The 19,390-nt window shown below is 29.8% G+C and overlaps 1 protein-coding gene across 1 annotated transcript; it reads right to left on the bottom strand.

Moving 5' to 3' along the window:
* Nucleotides 2,183-6,455, bottom strand: LOC109327560 (protein SMAX1-LIKE 4-like). Its single transcript, XM_019560743.1, has 4 exons — nt 6,162-6,455; nt 4,883-6,012; nt 4,135-4,342; nt 2,183-3,951 (listed from the first exon to the last, which is right to left on the bottom strand). Exons 1-4 carry the CDS (start codon nt 6,261-6,263, stop codon nt 2,287-2,289), a joined length of 3,105 nt encoding a protein of 1,034 aa, XP_019416288.1. The 5' UTR covers nt 6,264-6,455; the 3' UTR covers nt 2,183-2,286.

The raw sequence follows: 19,390 nt of genomic DNA, 5'->3' as shown, positions 1-19,390 counted from the left end.
TCTAGAAAGTTATGTTTATGAGAAAAGCTGCCCATTGCACATATCAATGGCTATAAGAATGTTTTGGTTTTGACAAAAGGAATAATAATGTAGTATAAACTAATCCACTAGTCTTGAATGTTGGTCCTTTTTGTAAAAAAAAGTATAAGCCACATTTTAAGATTAAAAAACATCACATAGAGAATTAGATAAAGTATTTGTGAATTATTCAACTTTTTTCAAGTATTATCTCGGAGCACATCTCTATCTTATAAAGTTGTGTCACTCCATATGTCACGACTTGCGATTAATTGAAAAAATATATTTAAATTAAAAATTAAATAATTGAATCGTAAAGTAATACATTTTTTGGACTATTTTTCACCCTCTTATCAAATTGGAAACTAATTTTATTGAGATTGATAATGAGAAGTGACTATCCCTTTTAATAAAGTTTTCTCTTGGAATTAAAACCCAACCACATCAACACATGACGAATGGGTTGAAGTTAATTATACTAATTTAAACGAATAAATATCAAATTTTGAAGATTTAACATTAAGAGTATACCACTAGCTAGCATGTGCATATTACATATTATCTAGTAATTAAGTTATAATTTCTACTTTTTGTTCCTTACACTGAGCTTCAATTATGAAGAGGATTATATATATATATATATATATATATATATATTATCAATCCTCTATTATAGATTAACTTTACATAATTAAACAACAAGACACTCAAGTGCTTTTTCCTAAAGCAAAATATAAAATTTAAGGAATCATATCTCAATAAAAGGCATGATGGTGTTCTAAGATGGGAAGACAAGACCCAAATATGCCTTTCAATCATGCAAACCTTTAAGGTCAAAACAATGATAAAGTGTCAATGTCTTGTAGTCAAGTCTAATTTTTATTTTATCATCATTTTGGTTTTTATTGTGGTGGTGCATATATATTTGTGCATGATCCAAGATAAACATGGATGATATGAGTGATTATTTAGGTAAGTGACTCAAATTATAACATTTTTCATAGAAGTAAAATAATAATAAATTTGAGTTATACAATTGTTATAAATGATTAAGATAAAAAATTATTTAATAATCACACATTATCACTTGAAACATTTTATATGTATTTATCTTTTAATCATGCACGATATTCAAAACTCTAGCTTTATTCTCTTGTATTGAACTTTACCCTTTAACTTTTAAGATACTCGAAACTTCCATCTTAATAAATGTTGCTCAACATCTTTCAAACAATCCTAATATTTTTAAATTTGTTCAAAAAATTGTGTTTGGTATCTTAGTTTATATCTAAAAATAAATACAAATAATTTTCAATATTCTCAAATGGCCATAAATTTATTTATTTTATAACAAGTTTAAGAGACACATTAATCTTTATTAAATTTTTTTAAGGAGCTATTGAAATGTTTAACTTTAATTAAAAGTAAAGATTAGATTAGGGAGCACTTTTTTCCTCAAGTAGAATTTCGGTATTATTACACTTCCCTCCTTTTAATAGTCTCTCTAACCTAATTCGACGAGGGGTATTCATGAGATGAATTGTGACATGTTAATTAGTCCAATATAATGATTAAGTCATAATTTTATATAATCAATTATTTGCACTCAAACTCAACCAGTATAAGCAATATTTATTATGACTAGACTCATTCGGGTGCAACAAGTTGCAATCTATAAACAATATAACAGTGTCATTATTATTAATTCTTCCATCTATACTATATATATAAAGCCAATACATAGTGCAATCACCACTATAGTATAATTTATATATTCCTATTTTTTCTTCCATTTTTTAATTTTTACAAAAAAAAACCATATAATCTTAGAGAATCACTTCAAACAAGTAATTACAAGTTGTATATTCTAATAAAGACAAACAATTATTATATAAAGTATGTACAATATAAAAAAGATATACAACGTAAAATGTATAAAAATTAGTTACTTAGTACCTTAAAATAAGAATGTGGACCGACAGACATTAGTAAAAATAATACAAATGAATGGTAGATAATAAAATAAGTGTATATAAATCTTTATACTAACAGTACATAGATATTACACTCCTATAATACTATAATATTTCTACTCTTTAACCCAATCGTAAAAACATGCACTTGTCTCTCGAATACGGAAAATTATCCTTACTCCATTAAAACATAATTCTATAATGAAAATCAGCATTTACACAAAAGCTATTACCATTTTACAGATTTTTGGACAATTTTACAATAAACCTGTCCATAATATATACCCAAAGTGACTCAATCCATGAAGTAGTTAACTTGAATATTCTTGGGAAGACATGAACTCATGAAGCCACTATGACATTTTTTGTCACCTTTACCACCCCAACAAAGTGTAAAAACTATACCCTCATTTTCCTTTTCCTTCCCACCAAAGTTAACTATCCTTAAACTTGTTTGAAAAATGTCTTTGAGCCATTTCTCAAACATGCTATTAGTAAAAGAACCACAACTTACACCAATTTCCTCTATCACCTTATTCTCTACACTAAAGTTCATTACACCATAAACTTCCTCAAAAGAACCTTTGATTTTGAACAGAAACATGTCTTTCATTTTCCTCTCCCTAGATGGACTTTGGTTTAACTCAAATCTGTTCTTAATTGAGTTAACAAACCCATTTGAGTTCAGATTATCAGCTATGATTTCTCTAGTTGAATCACTTGAATTTGAACTACTTTTTTCATAATCCTCTTCTTCTTCTTCTTCATTATCATGAGCTTTTATGTTCAAGTCAAGAGTGTTAAAGCTTGATTGTGTAGAAAACTCTTTCTTTGTTTCACAAACCAAAACACCTTCTTGTTCTTTCTCTTCAATCCTTGCCTTCTTGATCTTGGTAAAGAAATCAAGTTGAGATAGATTTCTCTTGTGGCTCAAGCAAGGTGATGATGATGGCTCCAATGAAGACTTGGTTTCACTAACTTGCAACACAAGTTTCATCACAAAGTCCTTGTTATGCTTTTCATTATAGGTTCTTTTAGTGCAACCATCATTACTCAATATGAATATTGCATTGCATGAATTCTCCTCATTGTTACATAAATTTCCAAGCTTTAATGTCTCAAATTCATCTGCAAGGAACTTCTTGAAATGGGCATCAGCAGAATCAACATTTTCTATCAAAATCACTAGTTGTTCATGTGTTTTCAGTGCTCCATTCAGAATTTCAGAAAATTGAGTTTCTGTTCCTAAGTCATCACATGTTTTGATCATCATGTCCAAGTGAAGGAACTTATCATCATTCACTGAGCCGAAAAATGATTCTGCAATTGCGCGCGCCAACCTCGTTTTCCCAACATAGTCATTGCCATGCATGAATAACCATGTAGCACTTTTTTGCATTGCTGATTTGGAACAACCAAGAACCAATGCTTCTGATATTGAAGAAACTTTCTCAGAGTGCCATGGCACATTCTCCTGCAACATTTTACAAATATGAGCTTGTTGCACAAGTCTTGTATTATCACTTATACTTTCCACCTTTTCCCTTGAACCATCACTATATGTTGAATTTCCAAGAGCAAGAGTAACCTTTACTTCCTTATCTTCAACAATGCCCTTAACTGAATCCAACATTGTTGTTTCTTCCTTTTTCTCATCAGTTACATCATTGATGAAACTGAACTCAATGGTGCATGATTGTTGATGCTTGAAGTGAGGGACAAGGTTGGAGCTATAAGCTGGTCTTGCTGCAGCAGAATCAGCAAAAGATATAGAACTTGAATCAGTGAAGACACTAGTTTGGCTTGGCCACCAGGGGTATGATGAATTATAAGGGTAGATCTTAGCATTTGAACTATGATTTTCATATAAACTATTGCTCCAATGGCTTTGAGGTTGTTTTCTTTGGTGGAGACAATGGCCTAGTCCATTCCATTTTCTTTTCAGCTGAGTTATTTCATCCTATAAATATTGAAATTGAATTGTCCTTAAGCCACTAATAGTAGAAACAAATGCATATATAGAAGAAACAATTTGTGTCACAACAATAAATACAATTCAAATATCAAATAACTTAATATTTTTTAGTATCATAGATTCATATCTTGTACTATAAGGAAGGAAAAAAGGCTGAGATTTTTGTACCTTATGATGGACTTCAGTGCTGTGAGACTGAAGCCATGAAGGTAATAGTTTCTTATGGCTTGGTTTGAACAAAACAGCTTCTTTTTCATAATTTGAGTCACATTCTTCACAACAATTGAGTTTATCATGCTCCTCCTTGATACTGAACAGTTTTGTTTCCAGAATTTGAGATGGGTTATGAGAGTTGGTCATCTTTGAATCATAGACACTGCATATTGAGTGCAGAAATTCCAATTATCATGCAAAATTAAGCAAATAATTAAGTATATAGTGTTGAGTTTTTAATATATTCTGTATCAGAAGCTAATGTTTCAATTCTGATCTATTATTAATTCCTTCCAAAATGTTAATGTGAATCATATTTGAGATAATAAATTGTCTACAATATATATAAAGTGTAAGCGAGTGAGTTTGACGCAACAATAAAGTTATTGTTTCGTGACCATAAAGTTATGGGTTTAAATCCTGAAAATAACTTCTTTGGTAGCGAAAATAAATCTGTATACATCTATCCTTCCCAAACCTTACTAAATGGAGTTTCGTGCATTGGGCTGCTTTTATATATATATATATATATATATATGACGCAGCTACAGTATTCTGGTTGTTGTAACCGCCACAACTGTATTACACGCAATTGCGGTGACACCGAGTTATAATGATACTGACGTATTGAGCTACAATGCAATCATATTAGACCACATTTGGGGCGTATCAGGCTGTAACAGACATCGAAGAGATTAATTACCTGGGAGCATGAAGAGTCAATCCAAGTCCACCAGATGGAACAGGAACAACCTGAAGATTCCAGTGAGTCTCAAGAGGAGGTTGTCTCATTTGACATCTCATGTATGTTTGATAACTTGCTGTCCCCATAACACAAACCTTACTAGTGTTTGAATCTCTCAACTCAGAAAACAATTTCCCTATTTCTTCAACTACAACATCAACACTCTCATAACTAATTCCCTCTACTATCCACTTCAAATCTCCAACATAAAATATAGCACCCCTTCCACTTGATATAACAGAATCTACCTTCTTTTTCAGAGATGAAAGGTTCATTTTCACTTCATCTTTATTCATGAAACTCAAAGAAGAAAATTGAAACTTTATGAAATTTGTTGTCTTTAACTCATTAGGTACTTCTCTTCTTTCAAATTTTCTCATTATCTCATCCACAAGACCTTCATTTAATGATAAAGAATCACCAACTATAACACTGTTCTTTTTCTTATTCTTACCTAAAAGAATATCTAAAACCACTTTCATATCTTCTTCATGAGTGATGGGAAACATCAATGGTGTACTATACTCATGAGAATTGGTGTAAGAACCCAAAAAATGCTGCTTTTTTTGGTTTTCACTAGGTGAACAAGGAGAAGAGAAAACACCACCACAAGAATTGTTGTAAAAAACAGAACTTGTTAATGTTGTTGTTGTTGTTGAAGTTTTGTTGTCTTCTATGTTGTTCTTCACATCAGTGCTAGAGAAACCAGCTTCTCTCATAACCCTACTAACACTAGGGTCATCTAGAATAGATATGATGAGTTGTTCTAACTCCACTTTTACAATGAGAAGTGGTTGTTGTTGTTGGTGGTGGTGGTGTTGTTCTATGCACCCTCTTCTATGGTGTGCTTGTGCTCTTTTGAGTGCAGCAATGAGAGCATTAGAAAGAGAAGGTTGGTTTTGTAGAAAACTAGGACCTTGTGTTGTTGGAAGCCTGTTGAGTGCAACATTGAAGCAAAGTTCAAGAGCTTTGCAATGAAGAGGGTGTGATGAAGTTTGAAACTGTGGCTGAGATTTCAGACATGCCCTCTTGAAGGGACTACTTGCCCTTAAGCTCAGCAATGTGGCTGCAACATGCAGAGGGGTGACCTGTAAAAAAAAAGGACTTCAATAAGCAAAAAAATAAAATACTTATTCACTTAATTCGACTTGCGAATAAGACTAAGATTAAGGCCTGATTGTTGTCGTAAATCGAGTCACGACAGGAGATCGATAAAAAGAGTGAGAGTGGTGTTAACCTGTGCATGGCCCCTACGGCGCGCCAACACAAGAGAGTGCTTCAAGATTGAAGCAGCCTCAGCTGTGAGGGTCTGCTGCAATGTACAAACTCCTGAGCGCATTACTTGGCTAAAACCACCCTACACCACCCTTTTTGTTTCACTAACTTTTTCTTCACAAACCACAATTTTTCTTTTGTTTTTCACTCCAAACACCACCACCCCAACACTGATATCTTTCTAAGATTAGATGAACTTAGAAAGTTTGTGTTAATTCCTCTTGTGATCAGAAGAACCTGGAACTAAGGTAAGAGTTTGAAATATAAGGCTAGGCCTCACTGCTTCTTTATACTTCTTGTCACTGAATTTTGTTACCTTTTCCTTTTGTTTAATTCTTTGTTGGTTTTAGTTTAAAGTTATCATTGTAATGGTCGATTCTAATCTAAACCAAGTATATTAATAAGGTGTTCTTTGATTTCTAATATTTGTTTATTTTACATTAGAATAAAGTCCTTTTTTTTAATAATCATTCTTATCTTTTGGAGTTTATTTAAAAATGCAAATGGCCCAATGCACACATTATTAGAGAATTTGAATAAAATCATGCATTATTATCATATTGCAAAGGAGGAAAGAAAACTATAGGCACATGCAGCCTATAGTTCAAGGTATGTTTTAAATAGCATTCTGAAATCTTAATGTTTCGGACAATTATAGACATATGCAATCACAATTATAGTCGCGATAATATTATTGGTCGGAAATATTTTAGAGTTGTGAGTATGTTTGGAATAGTGTAATATACAAATAAGTAGAATATTATCTAAATCTCATCTTCTAAATATTCAACTATTAATAATATTTTTTAACTAATTTTTCCCGGGTTAGTGACTTCCACATTATCCTTTGAATAGACACAAGGTCATCAAAAATTAAAAAAGAATTAAAAAAGGTGGAAAAAATAATTCAGTATGACCAAAGACTAAAAAATATGATCTAAGAGACTCTCATTTAGAAAAATCTAAGAAGGGTATATAACCTTATTCCTCATAATAGAGATTGTTTCTAAAATTTGATTATGTGATCTTCATGTTGACTAAAAAACAATTTTACATTTGCGCCAAACAAAAATATAAAATAAAAATCAAACTGGTTCATTCAGTATATTTTCAATCCTTTTTACCTACAAAATGAATATCTACAACTAAAAAAATCATGGGTACACATCTGCTGTCTTACTCATTTGTATCACTCTATGTGTCAAGAGATATGATTGGCCAAAAAAATATTTAATAATTATAATTTTAACTTAAATAAAAAAATTTCAACCAATCATAATAGTACATAGAGTTGTACAAAAAAGTTTGACAATAATATACTCCCAAAAATTATCTTGTGAAGAAAGATAAAAAAAGGAGTGTGATAGAGAGACATGATTTTATTCCCCAACAAGTACCCAAAAAAATAACCTTGTGTCTGCCATGTTTTCCTATAAATTAGCATTAGTGGCTCTTTTTCTTCTCTCTCTCCAATCTTCATACACCTTTCCTATAAATTTCTCCTATCATTTCCAATTTCCAACTACCCACTTGGAAAATATTAGTTTCTTTATAAATGTCTACCAAAATTATGTTATAAAAAATGAAATTAATAATTTTTTTAACTCTTCTCAATTCATCTTCCTACTTTACTTCATCATTGTTTGTTCTCTCACCACAACAATCAATGTGAAATGATATATCAAAAAATATATCACTCTAAATGTTAGTTGTCATGATTGATTAAAAAATTTGAGTTTAAATTAATAGATTAATAATTAAATATTATTATGATCAACAATAACTAATAACACATGAAATATATTATTCTGGTATTTCTTATTACATTTAACAAGTTAAGTAAACAATTTTTTTGATTGAAGGGTGTGCTTAAATCATTGGAACATTATATTCAAAAGTTTGAAAGGTGAGGAAACAATAGGATTTCTTTCCTTTGAAGAAAAGGATCCCTTTATGCATTAATTGTGAAAATGTTAAGTTTTTATATTCAATATATCTTGGTTACATTTTTGGACATGATGGAATGATTTGGTTTACATATTCCTTAACAAGTTTTCAACAAAGCACGAAAGTGAAAATTAGAGGCTTCATTAAATGCAACATATAAGGCCCCACATGTGTAATTCAACATTTTAACCTTTACCATCATATATAAGACAAATATGAAAGCAATTCAACATCTAATTTGGAACTTAGAATTCACAACATTAATAGTGTGAAAGTGATCATCATTCCCATTTTTCGAAAAAGGAAGTAAAATAAATGTGTGAAGACCTTTAGTACTGATTTACAGCTTCTAAGATTATCTTATAGCATTATAGAAAGAAATTAAATCTGATTGAGTAAAGATTTATATACAATCAGTACATTATTTATCATTTATTTTGATTACTTTTTTTGAAAAGTCAATAATAATTAAAAATAAATGATAGATGATGTTATGTTAGTATAAAAATTGTTACACAGTTAATGTATACCTAATTTTCTTTTATAGAAATTAGAAAGGAGTATTTACTTAACCAAATGATGGGAACATTTTGAGATGGTGTTTGGTTGGAGCAACGTTATTACATTTGAATTTCTTTTAGGAATATGAGATTCTCATATTTGGAAGAATATTAGAAAAAGGATGCTTATACAATTCATTTGGTTAGAGGCCAGTATATGTCTTGGGGTATATACCCACTAAAATGTCAATTTTTTATTATGAAATGAGTCATGTATCATATACTTACTAAACTCTTATTTTTTAGTGAAATAATTTTTTGTTAATGGGCTGAAAAACATTTTTGAAACCAAACATTAGTCTATGAGTTAAATTTTGGAGGAAAAAGAAAAAGAAAAAATGAATGTTATGGGCGTACCTCATGACTTCTAACTTCTAAGTATTCCATTTTATTCGTTCATCAACGTTTAATTCACAAACATACTTTTAAGGAATAAAATAAGTATTGAATAAAATTGTAGTTTTAAATTTAATAAACATTTTACTTTTATTTAATCTTTTCTAAATGTTGACTCTTTCACAAGCTACAGTGTTCCTATAAAACACCATTAAATTTATGTGGTGTTTGATTTTTGATATGATTTATGAAGAATATTTTGTTGAGAGAAAAATTATTGTAATAATTTCTCCAGTTAAGATAACTTAACTATTGGTTTAGAAGATGAATAATATGATTGGTCCAAAAGCAGCTACTAGCAAAAGGAGAGATATTTGTTGAGAGAACTCCATTCATGAGTTATAGTATTCTTTTTAAAAATATAATTATGTTTTATATCATATCTTGATCTAAAACCTTAAGGTATTAAATTTATGAGTTTACCCAATTATGTATTCTTCTACTCATTTAGTTCTACACAATGTGAGACTTCTCTTTTATACTTCTAATATCCAACATACTTCAATTATTGAACATACAAAAAAAAGTGTTACGAGGAAGCTTATGACAAATCCATAATTAAACTTTGTTAGATTACTTAACTAAACCTGGATTCGATGAGATTTATGCCAAAAAAGTCCAAGTTTACAAGTGATGATATAATCACCTAAAACATCCATTATAATCAATTGGTGGATTCATTCTTTATTAAATAAATTGATACTAGATAATCTTTAAATCATCATAGTCAAGGACACAAATCTTATAAAAAAGAAAGATATAGAGAAGCTCACATATAAAGAGCATATATATATATATATATAAAAGGAAAAGGAAAGTTAGAATTCTTATATTAGGTTTTCATGTATTTTATAAGGTTCTAAATCCATTATAAGGGGAGGTAGGTGTTGAACTTATTCAAAGCATTTTATCTAGTTAAATAGGAATCTAATTCAACATAAAAATAAGGAAAATAAATAATTAAATAAAAAGCTTATATGGTAACATGACACAAATTCAATGAAGCTTTTCGTTCTATTCTCCTTTGAATGAGGTCATAGCCGCCATGGCTTCCCTTATGTAGTGATGGAATGAATGTTTTTATTACATTATCAATATAAATTAATTAATTAATGTCAAGAGTCTATATATTTAAGCAATTTTTTATTTAAAATATTTTTACATACTATTTAGATCCAAAACTAATCTTCACTTTGAAATTGAACAATGTTGAGGTTGTCCATTGATTAATTTCTGTGTATGGAATGGAATACAGTGAAAGTGAAAGGGAATAGAAGACATATTATTTTTATTTGTGGTATAATCAAGAATATCTCTCACTTTCTTCTTGATGATGAGTATCGTCTTACTTTATGGACAATAAATTAACACATTTTGGGATGTGTGATTATCTCTCTTAATAAATGTAGTTTCTAGAAATCAAACATTTGATCTTTTGATCTACTTGTGGATTTAGCGAAATTTTATATCACTTAACCAACATATTGTTGGAATAAGACTTGTTGTTTAATACTCCCTCCTCGGTGTAAAAAATGATAAATATTTGTAAAAAGATGTTTCAAATCAAAGTCATATTAATAAATAAAATACTATAAATTGTAATTTGGTAATCAACAACAAAAATATATTAAATTATTGATTGAATATTGATTAATTTATGGATTAGCTAGACAAAACATTATAAATATGTATCCTACTTGTAATATTTTAACAAATGTTATAATGCAATGAAAATTTGACATTCTCATTTTCATTCCTCAAAAAGTTTCAAGTTGGAATGAATCCAATAAAATTAAACATACAAATAATAGGAATATGGCTCCTCATCTATTCCATGCATTCTCTTTCTTTTGCATTCCATGATTGTTATAATCTATTTTTTCGAATTCCAAACTCCTTATATATTATATGATTTTGAGTTATCCTAACTATTACTAACTCAACTTTAAGATAAACAAATATTAAGTGAACATGACATGATTAGAACTATTCAATCTTCTAAATTACAACATGATAGAACATACAATCATTCTCTTATCATATCCACCAAACTAACCCTTAACATAAACCTCTAAGTGCCATGCATCTTCATGATTGTAGTAATCTATTAGTAGATCCACATAACCCACATTACAATTTATATTGGAGTAGTTAATCCTTAATTAATATTTTAATTTGGAAACAATCCACATCAAACTCTTGATTTTATTCTCTTATTTCTGGGCAACCCTTTTGAAACCTTTTTGTCTGACACTTATAAAAAGAAACATACAGCACAAAGATGGTCACAAAAATAATTGATAATTGTTGGAAATATTAGTAGCACAACAATAGCAAGTATATATATGAGAAAACAGAAGAAAACAAAGCCAAGCCATGCTATATATATAAAGTACCATAAAATAGGTCAGAAGTCTACTTAGAAAAAAACAAATTATGCATGTGCTTTTGCTCAGATGAAAATAGACCTTTCAAAATAAAATGGTGAAGTTAGATATTGGAGTAGATTCTTCAGAAATTATGTTCATTCAATTCTGGTCTTAGAATAGACCAATCGTATTTGTTTTCTTATCTAGACATATAAAACATGTCATATTTGAAGAAAAATGTATTTATATTTTTTGTGCTATCATTAGTGATTAAATTTTAATTAAAATTAAATATTTAATGTGTTATCAAGATTTTGTTGATTGTCTTCACCTACATATGTTTTCATATAAATGTTTCTCTAACTTGGATTCATTAAAACTAAATCAACACTCATTATCACAACCTTTGCTCTATTTATAAATTCATACAGATTAGTCTTTCATTTTTCTTTAATAGAAAAGTTTCAACAATTAGATAATTTATGACATGATTTTTTCTTTTGTAAGCAAAGATATTTTTGTATCCATCATTATTAGAGAACGCCACAAATTCGATGGATAAGTAAAAAAATAGTGTTTCTTTTCAATCACTTTCACATGTATCAAAATCAAATTGTGAAATTTCATTTCTATACTCATTAAATATATGGGATCCAATTATTGAAATTAAAAAAAACATAATTAACTCAATATTATATAAAGTTTTAAAAAATGTTAGAAAATAGGAATTAGTGATATATGGGCAAGGATTAGGTAATCAATGGAATCTTAAGAGTAAAGGAATCGCTGAGTTAAGACTAATAACCACATTGCACTAAACCTCCACTTTAAACTCTCTTAACACTATAGATATGGAACAAGGATCACGTGTCTCATAACTTTGTCTATTGTTTATGTCTTGACCATTCAAATGTTGACACGTCGAAAATGATATATAATTTTATTTCATAACTTTAATATCCTCACTCACATTCCTTTTTTTCTCTCACGTATCAACATTTGAATGATCAGAATAGGAACATGGTCATGAGACAACTGATCCTATTGATGAATATGGATATTGTGATCTTAATTGATATATCATTCCTAGGGATAACAATGAGGTGTGAAATTAAAATATCCCCGAGAAAAGAGAACCTTTTGAATGATAAAAAATGGATAGGTTATAATTGGTAAATAATAATTTGTAAATTTTTTCTTTCATTTCAAGCCTAAGGAAGGTGGGGTATGCAGAATAAGAATAGTATACAATTACAAAACAAAAGAAATGATGAAATTTTCTAAAGATTGCATATATCATTAACTTTGATTCAAGATAATTGATACGACAGAGAGAATAAGAATATGTATAGAATGGTACAAATGAATGTTTTGAATTATTTGATCTCACTGAAACATGTTCCATACATATGGGACAATTTGGGATGACATAGACAACAATTGAGATCAATTGATGTCTATAGTTTTCAATCTGTCTCTCTCTTTTGTCACCATTCTAACTCAATCATGTTGCTGCTAAAAAAAATTATTTATTTATTTCAACCATGAAGAACATGCATGTATAATGTTAAGAGATAAGTTTACAGAATAAATTAATTAAGTTAAAAACTGTCAAAGTGGAAAAATGTTTCAAAGAAATTAAAAATTTGTAAAACTCTAATTATTTTTTGTATGCCTTCAATTATTAAATTAAATTATAAGAAAAATAGCACCATGAATTTTATGAACCCCTTTACACTTTTATTTTTTTTTGTCCCTTTTTCTGATAAAATGGATAAGGAAAAGGTAGAAATTATTGCATAGTGGGGCAATTATTAACATCACCCTTAATATTTGTCATGCAAGTCTATGCTTCATTGATTCATCCCTCATTTATTATATGTGTCATGTTGTCATTGACATAAATTAATCAGAGGGATAGATCGAGAAACTAATAGAGTACAATACATCTTTAAAATTTACCTTATTTAGAAGTTAGGGTTTATCATTTAGAGACGCCTCACATTTTAGTATTAAACTTTTTAGTATTAGAGAGGAATCAAATCTAATACTGAAAAGAGTTGAACTCGATAAACATGTACTATCTCATATCATACAATAAATTTCCTGAACTCAAATTTAACTTTCATATGCTATTCTCTATCACAAAGTGTAATACAAGCAAATTCCCTAGATATATGACAAAGACATGCAATTCCTCTTATAAGATTGAAAAGATCAATTCATTGTGCCTAGGAGTTTAGTTACTGTTGATTTGAAGTTCCAATCTTCTCACTACTTTAGATGACTATATATCATAAAAGCACATGGATTCAAAAAGTATAGTGTAGTGTAGCCATAGACTTAGGATATAACAATATAAAATGTCATTTGATTCGTTATGGAACTCATCAATATACAGTGTACTTTTATGTACCCAATATAATAACTTGGAGGCAAAAGCATATAGCATTCACAAAATTAAATTAAGACTTAAAAGTTGATAATGTACACACCACTATTAATTATAGTAAAAAAAGCTTCATTTATCTTTTATATATATACCTTGTTTATATCTGCTTTATTCAGTAATAAAATAAGAAATGGATCAATATATGTATTTAAATCATTGGGTTGAGGATCAAATCAGAAAAGAGCTTTTTTTGTATATTTTATTTTGATGTATTTAATGCTCTAGTAAGTAACCAACTTAGCTCTCTACCCTTTTTCATACGCATGCATTTTATGCACAAAACCAAAGAATTACCAACAATTTTTAGTGTCAGAGATTTTTTATTTATCATCAAACAAGTTTTCGTGTCATTGAATTGAGTGTTAATATACCCTCCAAGATTGGACGAGGATCTGCTATTCAAAACCCTGTCCTAGACCAATCATATTATGTCATGTCAATTAAAAAAAATTAAATATTCATAACTTTATCAGTTTTGCTTCATTGTAATTGGCCAGAGACGTGGTTGGAAATATGGTTAGGGACAACAGATCCCCATCCTCCAAGATTGCATGTAAAATAATTTTGAAAATAGAAAGAACAAAGATGAGAATATGGTCTTAACATGGGAAAACGCCAAAGGGAACGAAGCCAATGTTCACCACCAACTACAATTGGGAAAAAAAATTAAATTTATTTTATTATATAATATTAAATATTAATTGCTCTATAAATTTTATGAGTTTTTATCATCTTGCAAGCTTGAATAAGTTTCTTATCCATGTAATACAATATTTCTTTTTCTAATCCTATTTAAGTATTGTTTAAAGACCTATTTAGGTCCTTTAAATTTTTTCCAAGTACCAATTTAATATGTAGAAAATTGAAAACTCAAAATGGTCCAAAGAATATTCAATATGGGTCAAATTAGTATTGTTTAACATTTTTATTATTCCTCGTGGGGACTATTTTGATTCGTATTTGCAATCTTCGAGTAATAGTTTGAATTTTTGCTTTTTTGAGATCAAAATGATATACGCGAAAATTTATAAGGACAAAAATTATACCCAAACACGTCAATAGAATAAAAAATAATTAGTAAAAACACACTATTTTAGTATATTTTGATTTTTTATCAGGGTATTACAAAATTTAATTAATTACCAAACCCATAAAACATGATATTTACATGAATAAAAACTTATTTGAATGATATAGAAAAATAAAATATGTTACTTTAAAATGCACATAAAAATCTGGTGTGAAACAAATAGTTCCTTAGAAATTTGAAGAACGCGTGCCCTATGAAGCTGACACACTAACATGGCTCACCTTTTCAAGTTCTCTTCCAACATTGATTTTCTTTGCAGTCTAAATCTCATCACTTTTCTCAACTCATACTACTTCAATTTAATAACCATTAATATATATGAGCTATTTCATTGAGAATTATCCTCATATAAAAATTGTGAGAACAATAAATATGGGTATGACAACCAATCATAGATGGTTATGATTAAAAATTATTTATTGGTCACATGATATTCATCTGCATGTATTTTTTAATCTTAACCGTTCAATCAAGATCCAATGATATATATTAAGTGTTCTCATTTCTAACAATAGTGCATTGTTCTCACATCCCTATATTATATAGATATATTAACAGTGTAAAGATTTATGTACGGTCAATACATCATCAACCATGTGGTAAGACTCTTACACCATTAATGTATACATTTTTTTTTTCAATTTTTTATTATAATTATGTTTCTAATACTCAGATTTATTGTTAAATAACTCCCTATATATGAATGTGTAGCTACAAATTTGCATGGAAATTTTAAGAAAGTATACTATATGATGAGTAATCTTTTTCTGTCATTAAAATTGTTGTTAAGCTTTTTCCCTTCAAAAGACTCCACTTACACTCTTAGTGTCATCATTGCAGTTGAATTGGTGGGGATGCATCATTTTGCTTTAAACCTTTAATATCGACTTTGTTTATACTTTTTTGGTTGGAATGAACGAATGTACCTTAGCTTCAACTTCTAAATTTCCTCTTTTATTAATTTATTCATATCCTTTGTGCCACTACTTTTTCACACTTTGGTTTTGGATTAGCAATTTTGTTAATGCTTAATTACAAATAGGACTAAGTAAAAAAGTTTCATGTTCATTTAAGTTTAAGAAATATTATTATGGCCAACGTTTTAAATTATGATTTTGATCATGGTTGTAATTATGATATGTATATCCCAATTGAGAATTATTACATAAAAATGTACCATAATTGTAATCACAATATCATTAAACTTAACTTTTCAATTGAGAATTATGATATGTATACTATAGAAATGATGGCAACATACTTAACTTTTCATGTTCTATTAAACTTTGAGATGGGAAGTTATTCAAGACCCATCCTCATTCTTTTAAATTGTAATTGTAATTATGTTGTATTTACTGAATGTGCAGGAAAATATGGTCGATGAATCACACCTCTTGTTATGATACTTTTGTGAAGTCTCCCAACACCATAATATTAAGGTTGTAATTGCGGTTGTGGAGTACAATTAAAACATCGGAAAAATATTCTAATTTTATGTTTCCTTTTTCTGGCAGGATCGTTTCTGTTGTATCTTTCATTTGTTGGTTAGGTGATTATATGTAGAATTGGAAACAAGTCTAACCAGAATTCAGCTCGATAAGAATTGATTTAACTCAAAACTCGACTTGAGTTTGATACAAGTTATTTGTTTAGCTCGAGTTTGACTTAATTAAAATTTGCGAACTGTTCGGTTCAGTTCAAATTGATTCATTTAATCAACTCCAATAAATAATTCATTTTTAAAAGCACTACAAAAGGTTATATATAAATATAACTTTGTTTATGTACATCAAACTAACTCATGAACCTAACAAGTCGAACTATATCCAACTTAAGTTCAGTTCATTTATTTAACGAACTGAAATTTCAACTCAAGTTCGTCTCGTTTGGTTCATGAACCAAGTTTATCGAACTAAATAACGAGTCAAGTTTTAAACGAATATCGAGTTGGTTTGATTGTCCTAATTATATGTAATGGTGGGTTATTTTAGCTTGGATCATTAGTTCTTTGTCTCACATGAAAGATAGTTCTCAAACAAATTTCTTTTTAATAATTTTTACTTCAAAAAAAATCTCAGCGGGAAGGAGAATAAGGAATTATTCTATAATTCTATTTGTGTTTATAAATGTTTGATAGGTTTTTTTATAAGCAAAGATGTATTAGAAAGAATGTAAGGGGTACTAACTCAATACAAGAAAGATTAACTAGGGATCTTTTTAGAAGACAGGTCATTGTACCAATTGACAAACAAAAGAGAAGACGAACCACATTTTGAGAGAAACCAACTTTAAGACCCAGCTTGGATCAAACCAAAATATGCACAAAACTAGCTTCCTTGGACAAAAAAATGACATTATTCCTCATAATTCAAAGGAACCACATCACCCCAAACCATACCATCCTACATAAATTCGAACCGTTGAAACTTCTACCAATATCATCATGCAAAGACAATGACTCAAATAAGTAAGATTAATAGTAAAAACTTGCAACCAAGAATAAACTCATTTCCACACAGACGATGCAAAATCACAGTGGATGAATAAATGATCCACATATTCCTCATTATTCAGACAAATAGCACAATTAATATCATTAGGAGATGATAAAGCATTTCTCTTAAGCAATTGCTTCATTACTGGAAGTCTCCCTTTAATTAGTTTCCAAATAAAACAATAGATTTTAGACGGAACAAAATTAAGCCAACCTTTAGATTGTTAGGTACTTGAAATCAGAGGGTTCTAATCAATCTAACAAAGAAAAGCAGATTTCACAAAATAAGAGCCCAAAGAATTTGCACTCCAAATCCAAGTATCCTCCATTTTTCTTTTACACAAGTGATTCTGCAACAGATGAAGCAAATCACCAGCCCACATCTTTTCTTTGTCAAAAAGCTCCCTACAGTATTTAATGTCCCACACCCAAGTATCATTCAACTAATAACCGCACTCGATAACAAAAGATTGTCTATTCTCAGCAAGAGCAAATAACCTTGGAAACAACTCCTTTAAATTTTGATTCCCTATCCAAGTATCCAACCAAAACAAAGTTTGAACACCATCCCCTAGCTCCCTCCAAGTGTTATCCACAAACTAGTTACCAAAAGGTCCAGAACCCAAGCTAATCTTACTCAAATCCTTCCACCACGAAGAAGCCCAAGATTGAAGCAAAGACGAAGGAGAATTAAACCCATACTTTGAATCAACCACTTTAACCCATAATGCATCTTTATCCTGCAATCTACGCCATTTCCATTTTCCTAAAAAGGCCTCAATAAAGTGAGATAGATCACGAACACCTAAACCACCCAATAATTTTGGCTTACAAACCTCCGACCAAGCCACCCAAGTAATATCTTTTCCACCCCCTTCATTGCCCCATAAAAACTTCTTGCAGCGAAACAATTTTAGCTAACACTCATTTTGGAGCTTTATAAAGAGCGAATAAGTAAGTGGGAATATTTGAAAGAATCGAATTGATAAGAACCAACAACGTACCTTCAAAGGAGATGTGCTTGCACTTCCAAGAAGCAATTTTCTTAGCCTCCAAGTCAATAACAAATTGCCATGTTTCTAATCTCCTAGGATTAGCTCCCACCGAGATGCCCATATAAAGAAAAGGGATAAAACCAAACTTCAACCCTGACAATAGTTCAAAACATCGAATGATGGACTTAATACACCAAAGATTTGAATTCGATGGTTTATAGACAATCATCGTATTGTCACCAAATTGAAGATCACAGACCTCCACCCCATTGCTACCAATTTTATAACCTTCCAACAAGCCTAGGCTTCTAACTTTCCGCATCAAGCCTGCAAGACCTTCTACAACCAAAAGGAAAAGGAAAAGGGCCATGGGTTCCTCATGTCTAATGCCTCTTGAAATAGAGAACTATCCATAGGAGAACCATTAATTAAAATTGACATACAATTAGATGAAAGACAACCATTTATCCAACATCTCCATCTATCCGAGAAACCAAATATGAATAACATATAATCAAGGAAATTCCAGTATACAGAGTCATAAGCTTTCTAAAAATCTACTTTCAACAAAAAAAACAACCATCTTTAACTCTTTTGGCGGAATGGATAGTTTCATTAATAATCACAGTAGCATCCAGAATAGTCCTATCCTAAACAAACGCTGATTGAGAAGAGTTGATCAAGGAATTCATTACCAATTTTAGTCTCTCTACTAATATCTTTTATAGAATCTTATAAGGGGACCCAACGAGAGAGATCGATCTAAAGTCTTGGATTTTACTCGGACACTTTATCTTGGGAATTAATGTGATGAAAGACGAACTAAGACCCCTCGACAGCCTCTCATGCAAATAGAACTCCTGAACAAAAAGAACAATATTCTTCTTA

The sequence above is a fragment of the Lupinus angustifolius genome, chromosome LG15 (genome assembly GCF_001865875.1).
Source record: "Lupinus angustifolius cultivar Tanjil chromosome LG15, LupAngTanjil_v1.0, whole genome shotgun sequence".
Classification (NCBI taxonomy): domain Eukaryota; kingdom Viridiplantae; phylum Streptophyta; class Magnoliopsida; order Fabales; family Fabaceae; genus Lupinus; species Lupinus angustifolius.
This window is presented reverse-complemented; position numbering and strand designations above follow the sequence as displayed.